The sequence below is a fragment of the Camelina sativa genome, chromosome 14 (genome assembly GCF_000633955.1).
Source record: "Camelina sativa cultivar DH55 chromosome 14, Cs, whole genome shotgun sequence".
NCBI lineage: Eukaryota > Viridiplantae > Streptophyta > Magnoliopsida > Brassicales > Brassicaceae > Camelina > Camelina sativa.
In genome coordinates this window covers 14,375,161-14,392,337 of record NC_025698.1, presented here as the reverse complement: position 1 = coordinate 14,392,337, position 17,177 = coordinate 14,375,161, and the positions used below count along the sequence as shown (strand labels likewise).

Genomic DNA, 17,177 nt, shown 5'->3' with positions numbered 1-17,177 from the left:
CATAAGTCATCCAATTAGGATGAATGAATGATAGCTAATTAGCTATTTGGTGATTACCAACCTCTTATCTTTCTCTTGAATGCAGATTTCTAGATAAAATGGGATACAAAATAGTTAAAAATCAATTGGAATGCTAAAAGGGCATTTTCGTTTGTACTATTTACCAAATGGTTAACCAATTTATTTTATGTTCAATTGGTGAGTATTCTATGAATAACCATGTTATTATCTGTACTACTTGGATATTAAGCCAAGAACATATTATAGAGTTCACTTTGTTCACACAGCTATTAATTAGTATGACTATTCTCGAAAAGTCAAAATGGTCTCATGATGGGCTCGTTCGTGACAAAAGGCCCACTCGAGTGAGAAAGCCTAATCCACGTTACGATGTCTAGGCGGTGAAGAAGCCTCGAAGATTTGGTGTTAGGTGTTTTTGCTTTTTATTTGGCTTTGGATATTTTCGTTTCCGTTTGGTGTTATCGTTTTTTTGGTGTTATCCTTATCTCTTCAGACTTAATAGTTTCTTCTATATAAAGCAATAAAAAAACCATAGAAGGTAGTCATAACTACCTATTAAAAAAGATCTTGTGTTCTTGTTCCTTAAACTTTGATCGGGACCACAACAAGTGGTATCAGAGCAATCATCCTGCTATTGATCCGGACCACCTTGTGGTATCAATAGCACCCTACATCCACTATCAATATCAAGTTTGATCTGGACCACCCCTTGCGTGGTATCAAACATGGCGAATACTAACAAAGAGAGAATTGAAGAATTGGAGGCTAATGTGTTGGACTTGAAGGAAGAAGTTCAACAGATGAATCAAGGATTCTCAGACCGGTTTCAGGCAATGGAAGCAGCAATCGACAGATTGACTGCGTCAGTAACGGCTGATCGTGAAGGAGAAGGAAGTGCTCTACGTTCCACCACAAGGAACACGAAAAATCCAGTGGCAACGGGGAGGACCGTGAAGCTTGAATTTCTGAGGTTCCAGGAGGGAGATCCGACAGCTTGGTTAAGTAAAGTCAAACAATATTTCGACTACAACCAAACCCCGGCGGATCAGAAGGTCGGATTTGCCTCGTACACACCTGGAGGAAGAAGCGAATGAGTGGTGGCAAGTTACTTCGAAGGCCTTACGGGACGACGCTGTCGTTCTCACTTGGCAAGTATTCAAGGAGGAGTTGTGGGTGCGATTCGGTCCAGCTGAAGGCGAGGATTTTGATGAAGCTTTGTCAAAATTCAGCAAACGGGCACCTTACAGGAATACCAGCGAGAGTTTGAGCGGTTACAAAACAAGGTTGAGGGGTGGATGCAAAGGGCTTTAATTGGTACGTATGTAGGAATAATGGACCCGACCATTGCTGACAGCGTACGCATGTTCATGCCCAAGTCACTGAAAGAGGTCTTGAACCTGGCGAGAATGAAGAATGAACAACTTCAACGACAGCAGAGGAAGTTCAAGACATCTGCACCACAGACATATGCATCTAGCCCGGTGAATCGTGTGAGTGCATTCAAAGAAAGCGAACCGCCACCCAAGGAGAACAACTCACGAACCCCGCATAAGCTTAGCTGGGAGGAGATCAAGAGAAAACGTAGCTTGGGACTATGTTTTAGTTGTGACGAGAAGTTCCTACCAGGACACAAGTGCAAGAAACCTCATTTGTTCGTTATGGAAGGGGAAGATGACCCTGGGGACGACGTTGTAGGAGAGGAGGAAGAGGAATCAGAGTCAGCCGAGATTTCAGCTTACGCACTAACCGGGTGGAGCGCACCTCAGACCTTGCGACTTCAAGTTGTAATGGGCAAACAGAGGCTGACCGCATTGGTGGATAGTGGTTCCACACATAACTTCGTCAGTGAGAGGGTTGGCCGAGAGCTTAAGTTGTCATTAACACCGGTGAAACCTTTGCAGTGCAAGGGAAAATTTGCTAACATCGCGGTGAGAGTCGGTGGAGCAGACTTTATCATGACACTGTACATCTTGCCTTTAGTAGGTTTAGACATGGTGCTTGGGGTGCAATGGCTCAGCAGCCTAGGACCCATCAAATGTGATTAGAAGGCTCACACTATGGAGTTTGATTGGGAAGGCACGGTCCAAAGACTTCAAGGGTTGCAATTGGAGCTACACGAGGCAGCTTTACCCGCGGTAGAGAAAGAAGTTCGTTCTGGTCAGGAACTGTTCGTTGTTCACGTTAGTGCAACTATGGAGCGTGAATCGGCTATTCCAGAGGAGATGCGTACATTGGATGGTGAGTTCGAAGATTTGTTCGAACCACCCACACAGTTGCCACCACATCGTGAGTTTGAGCACCGCATCACATTGAAAGAAGGAACCGATCCGATCAACGTACGACCGTACTGTTATGCCCATTTTTAGAAGAATGAAATCGAAAAACAAGTAAGTGAAATGTTGCAAGCGAGAATCATAAGGACCAGTTCGAGTCCGTTTTCATCGCCGGTGCTTTTGGTAAAAAAGAAAGATGGAACGTGGCGATTTTGTACTGATTACCGGGCTCTCAACTTGGTAACCATCAAGGATCGCTTCCTAATTCCCACCGTCGAGGACATGCTGGATGAGCTTCATGGAGCAGTCTTCTTTACCAAACATGATCTAACCGCGGGATATCACCAGGTTCGTATGCATCTGGAGGACGTTCCCAAAACAGCTTTCCGAACACATAATGCACATTACGAGTACTTGGTAATGCCTTTCGGACTCTGTAACGCTCCCTCGACGTTCCAAGAATTGATTAATGACATCTTTCAGCCTGTTTTGCGAAATTTTGTCTTGGTGTTTGCTGACGATATACTTGTGTATAGCGCCACTTAGGAGACTCATTTGGAACATGTGAGGGAAGTCTTCTCGATTCTGCGAAGTCGACAACTCGCGGTTAAGCTTAAAAAATATGATTTTGGTCAGCGGGAGTTGGAGTATTTAGGCCATATGATCTCGGGTGAGGGTGTACGGGTGGATCGGACAAAAATCCAAGCCATGCTGGATTGGCCTACACCTACTACCATCACGGAATTGCGTGGCTTCCTTGGGTTAACCTGATATTACCGGGAGTTCGTCAGGGACTATGGAGTGATAGCACGGCCTCTAACGAACCTGTTGCGCAAGGGAGCTTTTGGATGGGGACCAGAAGCGGAAACAGCCTTCAATGTGTTAAAGACTGCAATGACAACGACACCGACTTTGGCATTACCGGATTTTTCTAAGCCATTTGTAATCCATACTGATGCGTCGAGTGAAGGCATTGGGGCAGTACTAACACTGGGTGATCAGCCCATCGCCTTCATGAGTCGGGCTCTTGGTGTGACAAAAAAATCTTGGTCTACGTATGCGTGAGAGATGTTAGCAATCATGGTGGCGATACGTACCTGGAGACCCTATCTTTTGGGAAGATGATTCTATATACAAACAGACCAAATTAGCCTGCGCTACCTTTTAGAACAGCGAATTTTGACGCCGAAACACCAGAAGTGGATGGAAAAGCTGGTCTGCTACGATTACGAGATTACTTATAAGCCCGGAAAAAGTAACGTTGCTGCTGATGCGTTCTCTCGGGTGTCTGGTAGTCCTATACTCAATGCAGTGTTGGTGCAACGAACGTCTTTGTGGGATGACATTTGGGAGTTATCTAAGACGGACGAGTATATGCAGCGTGTAGGGAAGCTGGTGCATATCCGGCCAGGTGAGCCATATGCATGGCAAGATGGACTGCTCTGTTACAAGAACCGTGTCTTGGTACCGCCTAAATCGTCATTGGTTCTCCAACTTCTACAAGAGTACCATGACACCCCTAAGGGCGGCCATTCCGGTGTCCTACGGACCTATAAACGGCTCGCAAGACAGTTCTATTGGCCATCTATGCACCGTGTAATCAAACAATATGTGGCGGAGTGTGACATTTGTCAACAGTCCAAGTCGACGGCCTTAGCACCCGCGGGACTCCTACAACCCTTGCCGGTTCCTGATAAGGTATGGGAGGATGTGTCAATCGACTTTGTTGATGGGTTGCCTCGGTCGAATGGACACACGACCATCATGGTGGTTGTCGACAGGCTAACCAAGTTAGCGCACCTGGTTCCACTAACGCACCCGTACACGGCTAAGGTAGTGGCTACACGGTTTGTGGACTCGATTGTAAAGTTACATGGTATGCCGCGGTCGATAGTAAGCGACCGTGATCCAATGTTTGTGAGCTTGTTTTGGCGAGAGTTTTGGAACCTGGCAGGCATGAAGATGCGGATGTTATCGGCTTACCACCCGCAGACGGACGGACAGACTGAGGTGGTTAACCAATGTATCGAACAGTTCCTCCGGTGCTTTGTTCAAAACTGACCTACGCAGTGGAGTGCTCTTCTTCCATGGGCCGAGTTTTGGTACAACACGTCGTATCATGCTTCCACCGGCATGACTCCGTTCCAAGCTCTCTACGAGCGAGCTCCACCACCGATTCCAACGTACGAGGTAGGGTCCTCCACGCTGGCGGAGGTTGATGAAAAACTCGCGTCCCAAGACAAGCTGTTGTCAGAGCTTAAGAAGCGTCTTCACAAGGCTAACAATCGCACCAAACAACTGGTGGATGCCAAGCGCCGTGATGTGAAGTTGGAATGCGGTAGTTGGGTCTATCTTCAACTTCAACCGTATCAACAGCGTTCTGTTCTTCGTCGTACATCACAGAAGTTGGCTCATAATTTTTTTGGGCCATTTCAGGTTGAAGAACAGGTAGGAGCAGTTGCGTACAGACTCAAGTTGCCCGCAGGATCGCGCATCCACCATGTGTTTCACGTGTCTCTTTTGAAGCCATACGTGGGTTCCACAGTACCGCCTACGGGTGTGCTTCCCCTCTGCGGGAGAATGGCTACCTCCATCTGCAACCTGAGTTGGCACTTCGCCGGCGACATGTACGTCTGGGAGGCAAAACTCATGTTGAATTGCTTATTAAGTGGAAGGGCTTAACTGATGAAGACACTACTTGGAAGACTGAACAGCAGGTCGTGGAGAGTTTTCCCGAGTTTACACCAAACCTTGAGGAAAAGGTTATTGTTCGTGGGGAGGGTATTGATGGGCTCGTTCGTGACAAAAGGCCCACTCGAGTGAGAAAGCCTAATCCACGTTACGTTGTCTAGGCGGTGAAGAAGCTTCAAAGATTTGGTGTTGGGTGTTTTTGCTTTTTATTTGGCTTTGGATATTTTCGTTTCCGTTTGGTGTTATCGTTTTTTTGGTGTTATCCTTATCTCTTCAGACTCAATAGTCTCTTCTATATAAAGCAATAAAAAACCATAGAAGGTAGTCATAACTACCTATTAAAAAAGATCTTGTGTTCTTGTTCCTTAAACTCTGATCGGGACCGCAACATCTCACCAAGTTTTATTAAACTTAAAAGTTAAAAATGCATTTATTTATATATTGTTGTAAAAGTCTATATTATTTTCTCTTCGGTTTTTTTCGGGAAAATCCCAGAAAAAAACCCCAAAGTGACACCAGCTCCCAGTTTAAACCTTGAAGGTTTTGCACTTCCACTTTTATACCTCAAAGTAACAATATTGCTAATATAATACCTCAAATTGACTTATATGTTCATGGATCCGAAAATTTAACAGAATTTTTAACTTTCTTAACAGAACTAGAACTATTAACAATAGTTAACATCGTTGAATTATTGGATGTAATGGCCACGATGCATCTGATTTTTTTTTTTTTAATATATGAAACAAACATTTAAATTAACTAAAATAATTAAAAATGATAAAATCCCAAAATCGTTTGGGGGAGTTCATAAGGAAAAAAAAATCGAGAGAGAGAGAGATACGTAGAGTAGAAAAAAGAGAATCGAAGAAGAAAGTATTCTACTGGGTTGAAATGGGGTAAGAATTGTTTCAGCCTGTCAAAATTTTAATTGATTATAACTGTTTGTGATTTCCCAGTTGATTTGAAAAATTTATGGGTTTCAGTTTTTTGGGTTTTGAGCATGTAATGTGTTTCTGAGTCTAAGTGTTTCTTTGTTTGGTTTCATATTAAAATTGCAGTGAGGAGATGATTAAACTAACAATTCACTATGGTGGAGAAATGGAGAAAGTGGAAGATGATTACAACTATCTTCAATCAAGTTCTGCAGTTCATGCTTCTTCAAGTGCACCACAGCCTTCAATCTCCTCCAACAAACCAAAAATCAAGAAGCGTGGACTACCTTTAAAGACAAGAAAAGTGGAAAACGTTCCAAGAGGAGTTGGAACATTTTGGAGTCCATTCACTGGTCGGCCATTTCAAGTGTTTGGAGACAAGGTGTATGATATGTCTAACAATGACCCTCAATCTCCTCTTTGAATGTTCATATCTTTCAATTTCTGTTTTAGGATGAAATCTTTTATGGTTTTTACGTTGTCAATTTTTGGTTTTGGGACAAAATATGTCTTTTGAACAAGTTCTGGGAATTTTTCATCATGAATGTGCTTTTATGTTTATCTTCCTTTTTTTTTCTTTCAGTTTTTTAGATTATCCTTTCTAATTTATATAAAATCACAATGTATTTAAAAAAAACAATCAACGTTAACTATTGTTAACAGTTCTGTTAACAAAGTTAAAAATTCTGTTAAATTTTCTGATCCACGAACATATAAATCAATTTGAGGTATTATATTAGCAATTTTATTATTTTGAAATATAAAAGTGGAAGTGCAAAACCTTCAAGGTTTAAACTGAGAGCTGATGTTACTTTGGGGTTTTTTTCAGGAATTTTCCAGTTTTTTTCTTTCCGTTTTTGGATTTTAGGAAGAGAAAAAAGAAAGCAAGATCGGTTTAAGTGGTTATTGTTTCATTTCTTTGTGGGCTTTTAAGAAACTTAAGAAAACCGCGAGCTAATAAGTTACCAAACATATATTAAATGTAACAATAGATTGTTCTCACAGGTCCACTATAAAATCCGAGCTTTTGTTCCAACTTCATTATCAAATGTGTCATATTCGTGACAAGTTGGAAAACTCAATCATAATGATCCGATTTTGTCCGTAAATTCTAAAAATTTATATGCGCTATAGGCACAAAAAGTGTTATATATTTTACCATTACTGTAATATTCACACATGCAGTGCCGTGCATAGACATATGGAAGCTTAGGGCAGATTTTCATATATGAAAAAAAAAATAGTATTAATTTGATAATGATATTCATTGAAATTAGTATTCATTGAAATTAGTATTAATTTGATTTTTAAACATTTTAAAACATTTATAGGAATGATATTCAAGAAAATTATAATTTCAATGTATTTATAGTATGGTTTTAAAAAAAATACAAATAATTTATACAAAAATGTGACCTATTATGTATAATATTTTTTTGGTGGCCTAGGGCTATTGCCCTTTTTATTACATGCACTGGCTGACCCAGAAATTTTTTTAACCTGTGTCAAAAATATTTGATTATAATTAATGAGATGTCAAAAACCAAAATATGGTGGGTTCAATACAATTAAGTCCATAAACCCTTAATAAAAAATCAAAAAATTCAAATGAATGGTGGGTCAATTGAACCCCTTTCTTGCTTAATAGGTCCGCAAGTGATTACATGGTAGGCACGGCACTGCACACATGTAGTATACATATATATAAAATAAAAAATAAAGAAATTAGGTAGATAACAAAAAATTCAAATAAATACTAAGTATTATATTTCATTTAGTATTTAACATATATTTAGCTCTGCTCCCAAAAATTATACCCTAATAACAGCCATTTAAGCATGTCTAAAACTAAAATCACCATCACCAAATCTCACTTATCATAAGAAATATAAAATGTGTAAATGATGACCCCAATACAAAGACAATAGAGTTCATTAAAAACGAAAAGAAAAACAAAATTTATTTAGGGTTTGAACTTCATTCAACTTATGTTTTAACTTAAAAGTTAAAACAAAAGTTTTTAAAAAAAGAAGTGACTTCTCCAAGTTGTAAAATCTAAACATATTTACCAAAACCGTGTTTTTGTAATGGGCCTTTGACAAATTAGAATAAGCCGAAATGTAAGACTCATTCAAAAATGTGGAAAACCATGTAGGTCCGATGATAGGCCCATCTAAAAAAACCATCTGACCCAAAGTGTGAGTGTGTACCGTGTGGTTGTGGGTCATAATAACTTAATTACTCATGTGTTAAAAATTATTAATGATGTATCTGATCATTTCGCAATCCTCACCCTTATCTATCCAAACTCTTGGTCCCTACTATGCTTTCCATTATAATAACTTTTGTTTCTTATAAATTATGTAATATCCACAAACCTAAATATATATATATATATATATATGCTATTTCCTTTACTGATATTACCAAGTAGGCAAGTACCAACCATTAGCAAATAGCAACAAGACTATACCAAAAACTACTAGAACTAGAGAAGCTGGTTAGTTGCATCTTATCTATTAAAAAAGGCTTTACAAAAACAAAATTGACATGGAAGTGTGATGCTTGTTCTAGAAAAAAGACAAACAAATTATATAGAATCTCTCTCTCTATTAAAACCTCATCATGAAACAAGTTGAAAACAATAACAAAAAGGAAATGGAAGACAAAGAACAAAATTTGAGAGAGTGAAAGAGACAGAGAGACAAGGCAAAAGATGAGGGTGAGGTGTCAGTGTCCCTTAATGAATGATAACAATGTGGGCTTTCAATGCTTTNCATCTGACCCAAAGTGTGAGTGTGTACCGTGTGGTTGTGGGTCATAATAACTTAATTACTCATGTGTTAAAAATTATTAATGATGTATCTGATCATTTCGCAATCCTCACCCTTATCTATCCAAACTCTTGGTCCCTACTATGCTTTCCATTATAATAACTTTTGTTTCTTATAAATTATGTAATATCCACAAACCTATATATATATATATATATATATATGCTATTTCCTTTACTGATATTACCAAGTAGGCAAGTACCAACCATTAGCAAATAGCAACAAGACTATACCAAAAACTACTAGAACTAGAGAAGCTGGTTAGTTGCATCTTATCTATTAAAAAAGGCTTTACAAAAACAAAATTGACATGGAAGTGTGATGCTTGTTCTAGAAAAAAGACAAACAAATTATATAGAATCTCTCTCTCTATTAAAACCTCATCATGAAACAAGTTGAAAACAATAACAAAAAGGAAATGGAAGACAAAGAACAAAATTTGAGAGAGTGAAAGAGACAGAGAGACAAGGCAAAAGATGAGGGTGAGGTGTCAGTGTCCCTTAATGAATGATAACAATGTGGGCTTTCAATGCTTTTTGGCCCACTTTTTATTAATTTCCTCACCCAACAGCTCATATTTTAAGTAGAGATTCTTTTACCTATTTCTGTATCTAATAACCCAATCTTAACGTAAATTATCTTACTTAGATAATCTAAGCTTAGGTAATGTTGAGATGTCATTGTTTTTGTGTTTGTTTTGTTTCCTACTCAATCACTAGTACTATACTACTATATGTTATCTATCTTCTAGTAGTTTTTAATGCCATTATTAAGAGCTGACTAAATTGCAATTACATGAATTTTAACGTACCTAACTACCACCTGTCGAGTTAGATGACTTAACTACTTTTTTTTATTTATTTGGAAAAATGTTTTTGTTAAAATATAGTTCTCGAAAAGTCATAATTGTTATATAAATAAATAAAACATACGTTGTTTATTATACTCCTTATTTTTCATGTCACTTATGTTTGTTATTAGACAAATCAGACTTCTTCAAAGTTCAAACAAGTATCAGAAGAAGTAAACAGAGATCTTTTTCGCAGAAAAGTTGATATTAGTCATCTCATGTGCCAAGTCTGATTACATATCTGATGCCTCACGTACGGAGAGAGTAAGTAAATGAAATAACACAAACCTGAATTCTTTTTTATTTTTTTGGAAAGAGTCGAAAAGGTAGTATGAAAAAAGTTGAGAATTTAAGAGCCATGTGAATCTACAGTGACATATACTGTACGCGAGCCTCCAAAGAGTTTCACTAAAAACGAGAGAGAGAGCCCACGCTTTTAAAAAGATTCAGGTTTCACACAGACATGTTCCTACAATTACCTTGAATCTGTGTACACCTAATATGGAAACTCTTTAAATGCATGTTAACGCCAGATTATCGCTTTTTTTCATTTGCATTTACTTGAAATATAGAAAAAATAACTCTTACAAAACCAGAGTTACTAGTTACTACAATAAGCTTGCTTTACAGTGGAGACTGAAACACTGAATTAGAAACTTTTTTTTCTTGATATATATATAATATAAAAAACTTAACAATCTCTAATTCAATGCCCTAATTCACAGCTTCAAGCACCAAAAATTGAGAGAGCTTTTTTTTTTTGGGGGCAAAAAAAACACTTTCTATCTCCATTTTGTGGTACGGTCTCAAGCTACACTTCCCTGGTCTGAGGTTTCTTCGTGGTAATAAGGTGTTAACTTGCCATCCTTATCGTCTCTTATCTTGTTTTGGCTTTCCTCGTCTCCACCGCCAATTTCTTGCAACATCTTAACCACACGCCTCATCGAGGGTCGGTTAATGGGCAACGGACTCGTGCAGAGAAGCCCCACGTTGAGGATCTTGCTTATCTCTTCTTTGAAACAAGAGTCGAGTTTCGGGTCTATCACATGCTCTATGCCTTTTTGGTCTAGTGTAGTGCAAACCCATTTCACCAAATCCTTCTCCCCAAGTTCTGGATCAACTGGGCGTTTTCTAGTCACTATCTCTAGGATCACTACCCCGAAACTGTAGATGTCGCTCTTCTCGTTCACACGAAGCGTGTATGCGTATTCTGCAAAGTAGTTTGAAATCAAAAGTTATGGAGGGAAACAAACAAACAAACAAACAAATAAATTTTTTTTTTGAAATATTCCATTAATGGAGAAGTGAGAAGGTGTGGAGCCATGGTATCAGACATGTCTCAATAGATAGTGAATGCTCATTTAAGTCTCAACTAATAAAAAAACTTAAATGTGGTTCATCTGAATCTCCGTGCAACATGTACTAAATGAGCATTACTACCATAAGCAAAACTGATGATTATAATCATGCAAGCACATTTAAGTTGAATCATAAGACTAACCTGGTGCAATATAACCGCATGAACCAGCGATCACTGACATCGACTTAGGAGCTTTTCCGGTCAAGTCCACAGCTTTAGCCACACCAAAATCAGCAACTCTAGCACCATAATCTCCATCAATCAAAATATTGTTGGACTTAATATCTCTATGCACAATCGGAAGAACACAATCATGGTGAAGATACGAAAGCCCCTCAGCCGCATCTAAGATAATCTTAAACCTCGTTTGCCATGCCAACAATCCTCCTTTACTGCTATGAAGCAAATCTCCCAAGCTACCATTAGGCATGTACTCATAAACCAATAGCTTGCAGTCTCTTGTTGAACAGCAACACCAGAGCTTCACAATGTTCTTATGCCTAATCTTACCCAATGTCTCGACTTCAGCTTCAAAGGCCTCATCTTGTACCCCAGGTCTGTTACCTTTCTCTGGATCACAGTCTTCAGTTTCCTTAACAGACCCTGTCCAAAGCCTCTTGACCGCAACAGTTTCTCCATTGGTGAGCACAACCTTGTACACTTTACCCGAAGCTCCAGCTCCAATCACATTGTCTTCATCCAAGCTTTCGAGAATCTCATGCTCACTGAACCCGAGTTTATGAAACGACATTAAAGTCCACTTGGATCTCTCAATAGCTCTAGCTTTCTTGTAAGTCCTGTACTTGAAGTAGAACCAAGCAACACCCGCAACAAACACAATCGCAGCAAGTACAAAAATCAACCTGAGAAGCCATAAGCCTCTCTTCTTAGCTTTATCCCCAGAGTCACACAAACCCTTGATAGCCCCACACAATCCAGGATTCCCAATGAAGCTGTTCTTATACACTTCTTTCGCTAAAGAAGGCGGTAAGTCACCTGATAACCGGTTATACGAAAGATTCAGCTGGTTTAGCTTCAAACTCTGCAATGAAACCGGAATCTTGCCAGAGAATTGGTTACCAGATAGATCAAGATAGTTCAAGACTGACAAACTCCCTATCTCATCAGGAATCCTACCGGAAAATTCGTTATCGGCTAAGTTCAACTCGTTGAGCTTCTTCCAAGATTTGATTCCAGGAGTTAACTCACCTGAGAACTGATTACTATGAAGATCAAGAGTACCTAATTCCCCAAGCTGCATCAAGCTAACAGGCAACGAGCCACTGAACTTGTTCCCACTTGCCGAGAGCTGATTAAGATTGTTCAAAACACCAACCTCCTCCGGCAAAGATCCGGTGAATTGGTTGTTGGAGAGAATCAACAGCGAGAGATTCGAAGCGCCTCCGATGGACTTAGCAATCTCACCGGAGAAGGAGTTGTTGATGAGCTCAAGCAAGTACACATGAGGCAATCCCCAAAAACCGGTAGGAACTGAACCGGAAAATTTGTTATAAGCTAACCGGACACGTGTCAAGCTTTTGCAATCGCCGAGACTCTCCGGTATAGCGCCGGAGAATGAGTTGTGTATGATCAGCAACTCCTCTAGCTCCCCTTTCTCGCACAGATCCGCCGGTAATTCGCCGGAAAACTCGTTCTCCGAAACGTCAAGCCATCTCAAAGGCGAGTTACGACCGAGGTCTCTTGGTAATTCTCCGGTTAACCGGTTTCCGAAGATCCTAAGCTCGTACAAGTTCGGGGACAAAGCTATACTCGCCGGAACTTCACCTTCTAGGTTGTTCTCGTACAGATTCAAACTCTCCAACGGAACACGACAGAGCTCGTCCGGTATCTTCCCGGTCAACTGATTCATCGACGCGTCGAGAAGCCTCAGCGATTTCAGATTCCCGAGCTCCGGTGGAATCTCTCCGGTCAAGGAGTTGTTGTAAAGCTCAATCTGAACGACGCTACTCAAACCGCCGAGCGAACGAGGGATAGGACCAACGAGGTCGTTGAGCGCAAGGTCCAAATCAACGAGTCTGGTGAGTTGACCCAGCGAGTCAGGGATCTGTCCGACTAGATGACACTCGGTGAGCCACATGACCTCGAGATTCGTCAAGTTCCCGAGCTCCGGCGGGATCCGACTCGGACTAAACGGGTTGTACGAAAGGTTCAGCATCTTCAGGGAGCTGATGTTGCCAAGATACGGAGGAATCGTCCCGTCTAAGAGGTTGTAGACGAGAGAGAGAACCTCGAGGTTCTGAAACTTGCCGAAACTCGCCGGAATATCACCGGAAAAGTTGTTTCCGGTCAAATCCAAGTGCACCAAGGTGGGAATATCGGCGAGAGTGTGAGGAATCTCGCCGGTGAGAAGATTCTGAGAGAGGTCGAGAAGCTGGAGACGGTTACAAGCAGCGACGTCGAGAGGAAGCGTGGAGTTGATGGAGTTGTTGTAGAGAGAGAGCTCCGCGAGTTTGGAGAGACGACAAATGACGGAAGGAAAAGGACCGGCGAGATTAGCGCCGGAGAGGTCGACTGAAGTGACGGAGGTGAAATCTCCGCTGCAGGAAACGCCGAACCACCGACAAGGGGAATCATCGGTGGAGTTCCAAGAGGAGAGAGACGAGTCTGGATCGTCTAAAGAGTGTTTGACTTGCTGAAGAATGAAAGCTTCTTGGTTGAGAGAGAAGACGGTTGGGAAAAGTAGGAAGAGAAAGAGATAAAGATACATGTTTCGTCTTCTCCGGTGGATATGACGGTGAAGCTATGGTGGTTGTGTTTTTGAGGAGAGAGAGAGAGAGAGAGAGAGTGAGATAGGAGAAGAGTGAGTTAGTTTGTTTTGAAGGAAGAGAAGAGAAGAGAGTCTAAATAAAGCGTTGACCAGGGAGACAGGTGAATTATCGTGATTCTGACTGTAAGAAGAATGCTTATAAATCATTTTGTTTTTTTCTAAAATCATTCAGTTTTTTATTTTTTATTTTAATAGTTTTGTTTTATCTTATAAGTTCGTTTCTCTCTAATAATAATAATTCGAATGCAATTATTAGTAATATCTATGTCGAGTTTCCAACATTGTATGATTTATCCTTTGTTTATCTGTTTTTTTTTTATATATAAAGATTATGCTGGTCTTAAAAGATAATGTTTCCCATAATGAGCTAGCTAGCCTATGAAAACATTCTTTTTTGTACTTTATTGTTTTAACAGCTTTAAGTACATTTAAAAAAAATATATATAGTTATGTAAGAAACGAAAGAATATGAAGATTTTGTTATATATGTTTATAACGTAAATAAAAGGGAGTTGATACAGTAAATGTGAAAGGTTTAAAAATGGCAAGGGTAAAAAGAAGGTTTGGTTAAAGCATTAAATTATAAATGTAGTACTCATATATATCTGAACAATTTGTTTTTGTTTTCTCTTCCATATAGTGAAAAAGATTGTGAAAAAGATTCCCACATTTATATTTATTTTATTAACGGCGTTTTGTAAAGTTGTAAAGTACAAATATTGTTAGAACATATATATCAAAACTCTCAGAATGTGTTTGCAACGTAGTCTCAACTTCTTAAGTTGACGTGAATTAAATTAGTTCTCATTCACTATTAAAAAGTCTATGCACGTCTTAATCATGTATTATGAGAATAAGCTATAAGCATGTTGAAACATGCAAATATATTATTTTGCTGAAATATTCAATTTATTCGAAGGTAAAATAATTCAAAAATAGATATATATATATGGGAGATAGGATAAGATATCAAAATGTTAAGTTATTTAACATTTTCATATATATATATATATTAAGAAAAGTTGTTAGTATTGCAAAGGAAAAGAGGGCACATTGTATATATTTTGCCTACATATATATATAAATGTCAGTTAGGAAACGTATATTCTAATATGTGTCGGTTGAGAAAAAGCATCACTTTAATCAATTACAACATACCCTTTGGATGATATGTAAAGAGATAGAGGAGTGAACGAACGATCTCGAGCTCCTGCCTCCTGGATGGCTGGATTGAGTACTTCAAGCAGTCTTCTCTTCTTCGTGTGTCTCTCTAATAGTTTTTTTTGCGAACACACACAATACAAGTTGCTACAAACACACAACATCGTAAACTAAACGTAGGTGTATCATGTAAGATAGACATCTAAGAAATTACGTATACACTACAATAGCGGCAAGTTTATGTCTTTAGGAGATTGCTTCTATAAGCAAGTCTTTATCATCTTACAAATTTGTTGCTTGCTAGTTGATTGAAAGAGAAACCATCAACGTAGTTTTGTGTATATATACTTTTCTTTTTTATTCGTTATTTATTTAATAAAATAAATATATCTCATGCATTACGTATGATTTGATTTCCATTTCATAACATTGTCACCTTGGAAGTATTTTAGAGAAGTATAAACTTCTCACGAATATTGTATACAAGCAAGCAACCTTTGATATATAATTTGAGATTCATCTCCAACTTCTTATGTACATGGTTTTGATATATTTCCCTCCTCATCGCTTTTGAGCAACAATGACAACAATGGTCAGCTTTGATTTTCTACATTGTTTCATATTTGCTCTCATATTCCTCTTCCCAACTCTCTTTCTCTTTGTTTACTTCTTAAAGAAACCAAATAATGGAATTAATCTGCCTCCAAGCGCTCCTTCTCTTCCGATCATTGGTCATCTTCATCTTCTCCTCTTTGATTCAATCCATAAATGTTTTCAAAAAATATCGACCAAATACGGACATTTTCTCCATCTTCGCATTTTTCATGTCCCCATCGTTCTTGTGTCTTCTGCCTCGGCAGCTCACGAGATCTTCAAAGCCCATGACATGAATGTCTCCTTCCGTGGTGCTATTGCTATCGATGAATGCATTGTGTTTGGTTCTTTTGGATATTTTAGAGCTTCTTGCGGAGACGACTGGAAATTCATGAGGAAACTAATCATGTCTAAGGCACTCGGACCCCAAGCGCTAGCGCGGTCACGTAGCATTCGTGAACTTGAGCTAGAGAGGTTCCACAAAAATCTGCTTGATAAAGCGATGAAGAAAGAAACCCTCAAGATCGGTGAGGAAGCAAGGATACTCGTTAACAACACCCTCGGCAAAATGAGTTTGGGAAGTAGTTTTTCAGTGGAGGACAATGATGGGAAAAAAGTTTCGGAATTTTCTATTCAGTTAGCTGATTTGTCCCGCATGTTTTGTGTGGCACAAATATTTCATAAGCCGCTTGAGAAGCTAGGGATCTCTTTGTTAAAGAATGAGATAATGCAGGTTTCAAATAAATTTGAGGAGCTGCTGGAAAATATTCTTGTGAAATACGAAGATAAAGTGGACAAGCATCAAGGTACTGAATTCATGGATGCATTGTTGGCAGCTTATCGAGACGAAAAAACAGAATATAAGATCACTAGAAACCATATCAAGGCATTATTAGCGGTAAATGACTATCCTCTCACTGGTAGTAATATTTCAATGAGAATGCAAACAAATAATATCATTATATTAAACAAAAAAATGCAATTTGTTAGGAGCTTTTTTTTGGAGCCGGTGAGTCCTCTTCTTCGACAACACGGTGGACAATGGCAGAAATCATTAATAATCCTAAGATCCTTGAAAGATTGAGAGAAGAAATTGATTTTGTGGTGGGAAAATCAAGGTTAATTCAAGAAACCGATCTACCAAAACTCCCTTACTTGCAAGCAGTCGTGAAAGAATCTCTAAGATTGCATCCGGTAGGAGCAGTATTGCCAAGAGAATTTACACAGGACTGTACGATCGGAGGGTTTCACATATCTGAAGGAACATCACTTGTCATCAATGCTTATGCAGTGATGAGAGATCCTAATTCTTGGGAAGATCCTAATGAGTTTAAGCCAGAAAGGTTTCTAGCTGCTTCAATATTAGGGCAAGAGGAGGATAGAAAAGAACAAGCAATGAAGTTCCTCCCTTTTGGCGCCGGCAGGAGAGGATGTCCTGGATTAAATCTTGGTTATACATTAGTAGAAACCACAATTGGAGTGTTGGTGCAGTGTTTTGACTGGGAGATCAAAGGAGATAAAATCAATATGGATGAAGGTTCCGGATTAAGATTCTTCTTGGATTTGGCTCATCCTCTTGAATGCATTCTTATTCCTCGAAAATAATAGGATACATTTTAAATTTATACCAAAAATATGCATCAAAAATCTAAAAAGACATTTCAAAACAT

General features: G+C 39.1%; 2 protein-coding genes across 2 annotated transcripts; one reads left to right on the top strand and one right to left on the bottom strand.

Moving 5' to 3' along the window:
• LOC104741456 (receptor-like protein kinase HSL1) lies at window positions 10,142–13,808 on the bottom strand. Its single transcript, XM_010462340.2, has 2 exons — window positions 11,106–13,808; window positions 10,142–10,814 (listed from the first exon to the last, which is right to left on the bottom strand). The coding sequence occupies exons 1-2, from the start codon at window positions 13,690–13,692 to the stop codon at window positions 10,411–10,413; spliced, it is 2,991 nt and encodes a 996-aa protein (XP_010460642.1). The 5' UTR covers window positions 13,693–13,808; the 3' UTR covers window positions 10,142–10,410.
• Window positions 15,454–17,177, top strand: LOC104741455 (cytochrome P450 705A5-like). The gene is made up of 2 exons (XM_010462339.1): window positions 15,454–16,405; window positions 16,498–17,177. Exons 1-2 carry the CDS (start codon window positions 15,494–15,496, stop codon window positions 17,110–17,112), a joined length of 1,527 nt encoding a protein of 508 aa, XP_010460641.1. The 5' UTR covers window positions 15,454–15,493; the 3' UTR covers window positions 17,113–17,177.

What these genes read in the sequence shown, in the direction of transcription:
- LOC104741456 (XM_010462340.2), bottom strand. Translation starts at nt 13,692, where the DNA reads ATGTATCTTTATCTCTTTCTCTTCCTACTTTTCCCAACCGTCTTCTCT. An exon ending in ATGCGGTTATATTGCACCAG is followed by an intron (nt 10,815 to 11,105) that starts GTTAGTCTTATG and finishes ACTACTTTGCAG; the next exon opens with AATACGCATACACGCTTCGT.
- LOC104741455 (XM_010462339.1), top strand. Translation starts at nt 15,494, where the DNA reads ATGACAACAATGGTCAGCTTTGATTTTCTACATTGTTTCATATTTGCT. An exon ending in ATATCAAGGCATTATTAGCG is followed by an intron (nt 16,406 to 16,497) that starts GTAAATGACTAT and finishes GCAATTTGTTAG; the next exon opens with GAGCTTTTTTTTGGAGCCGG.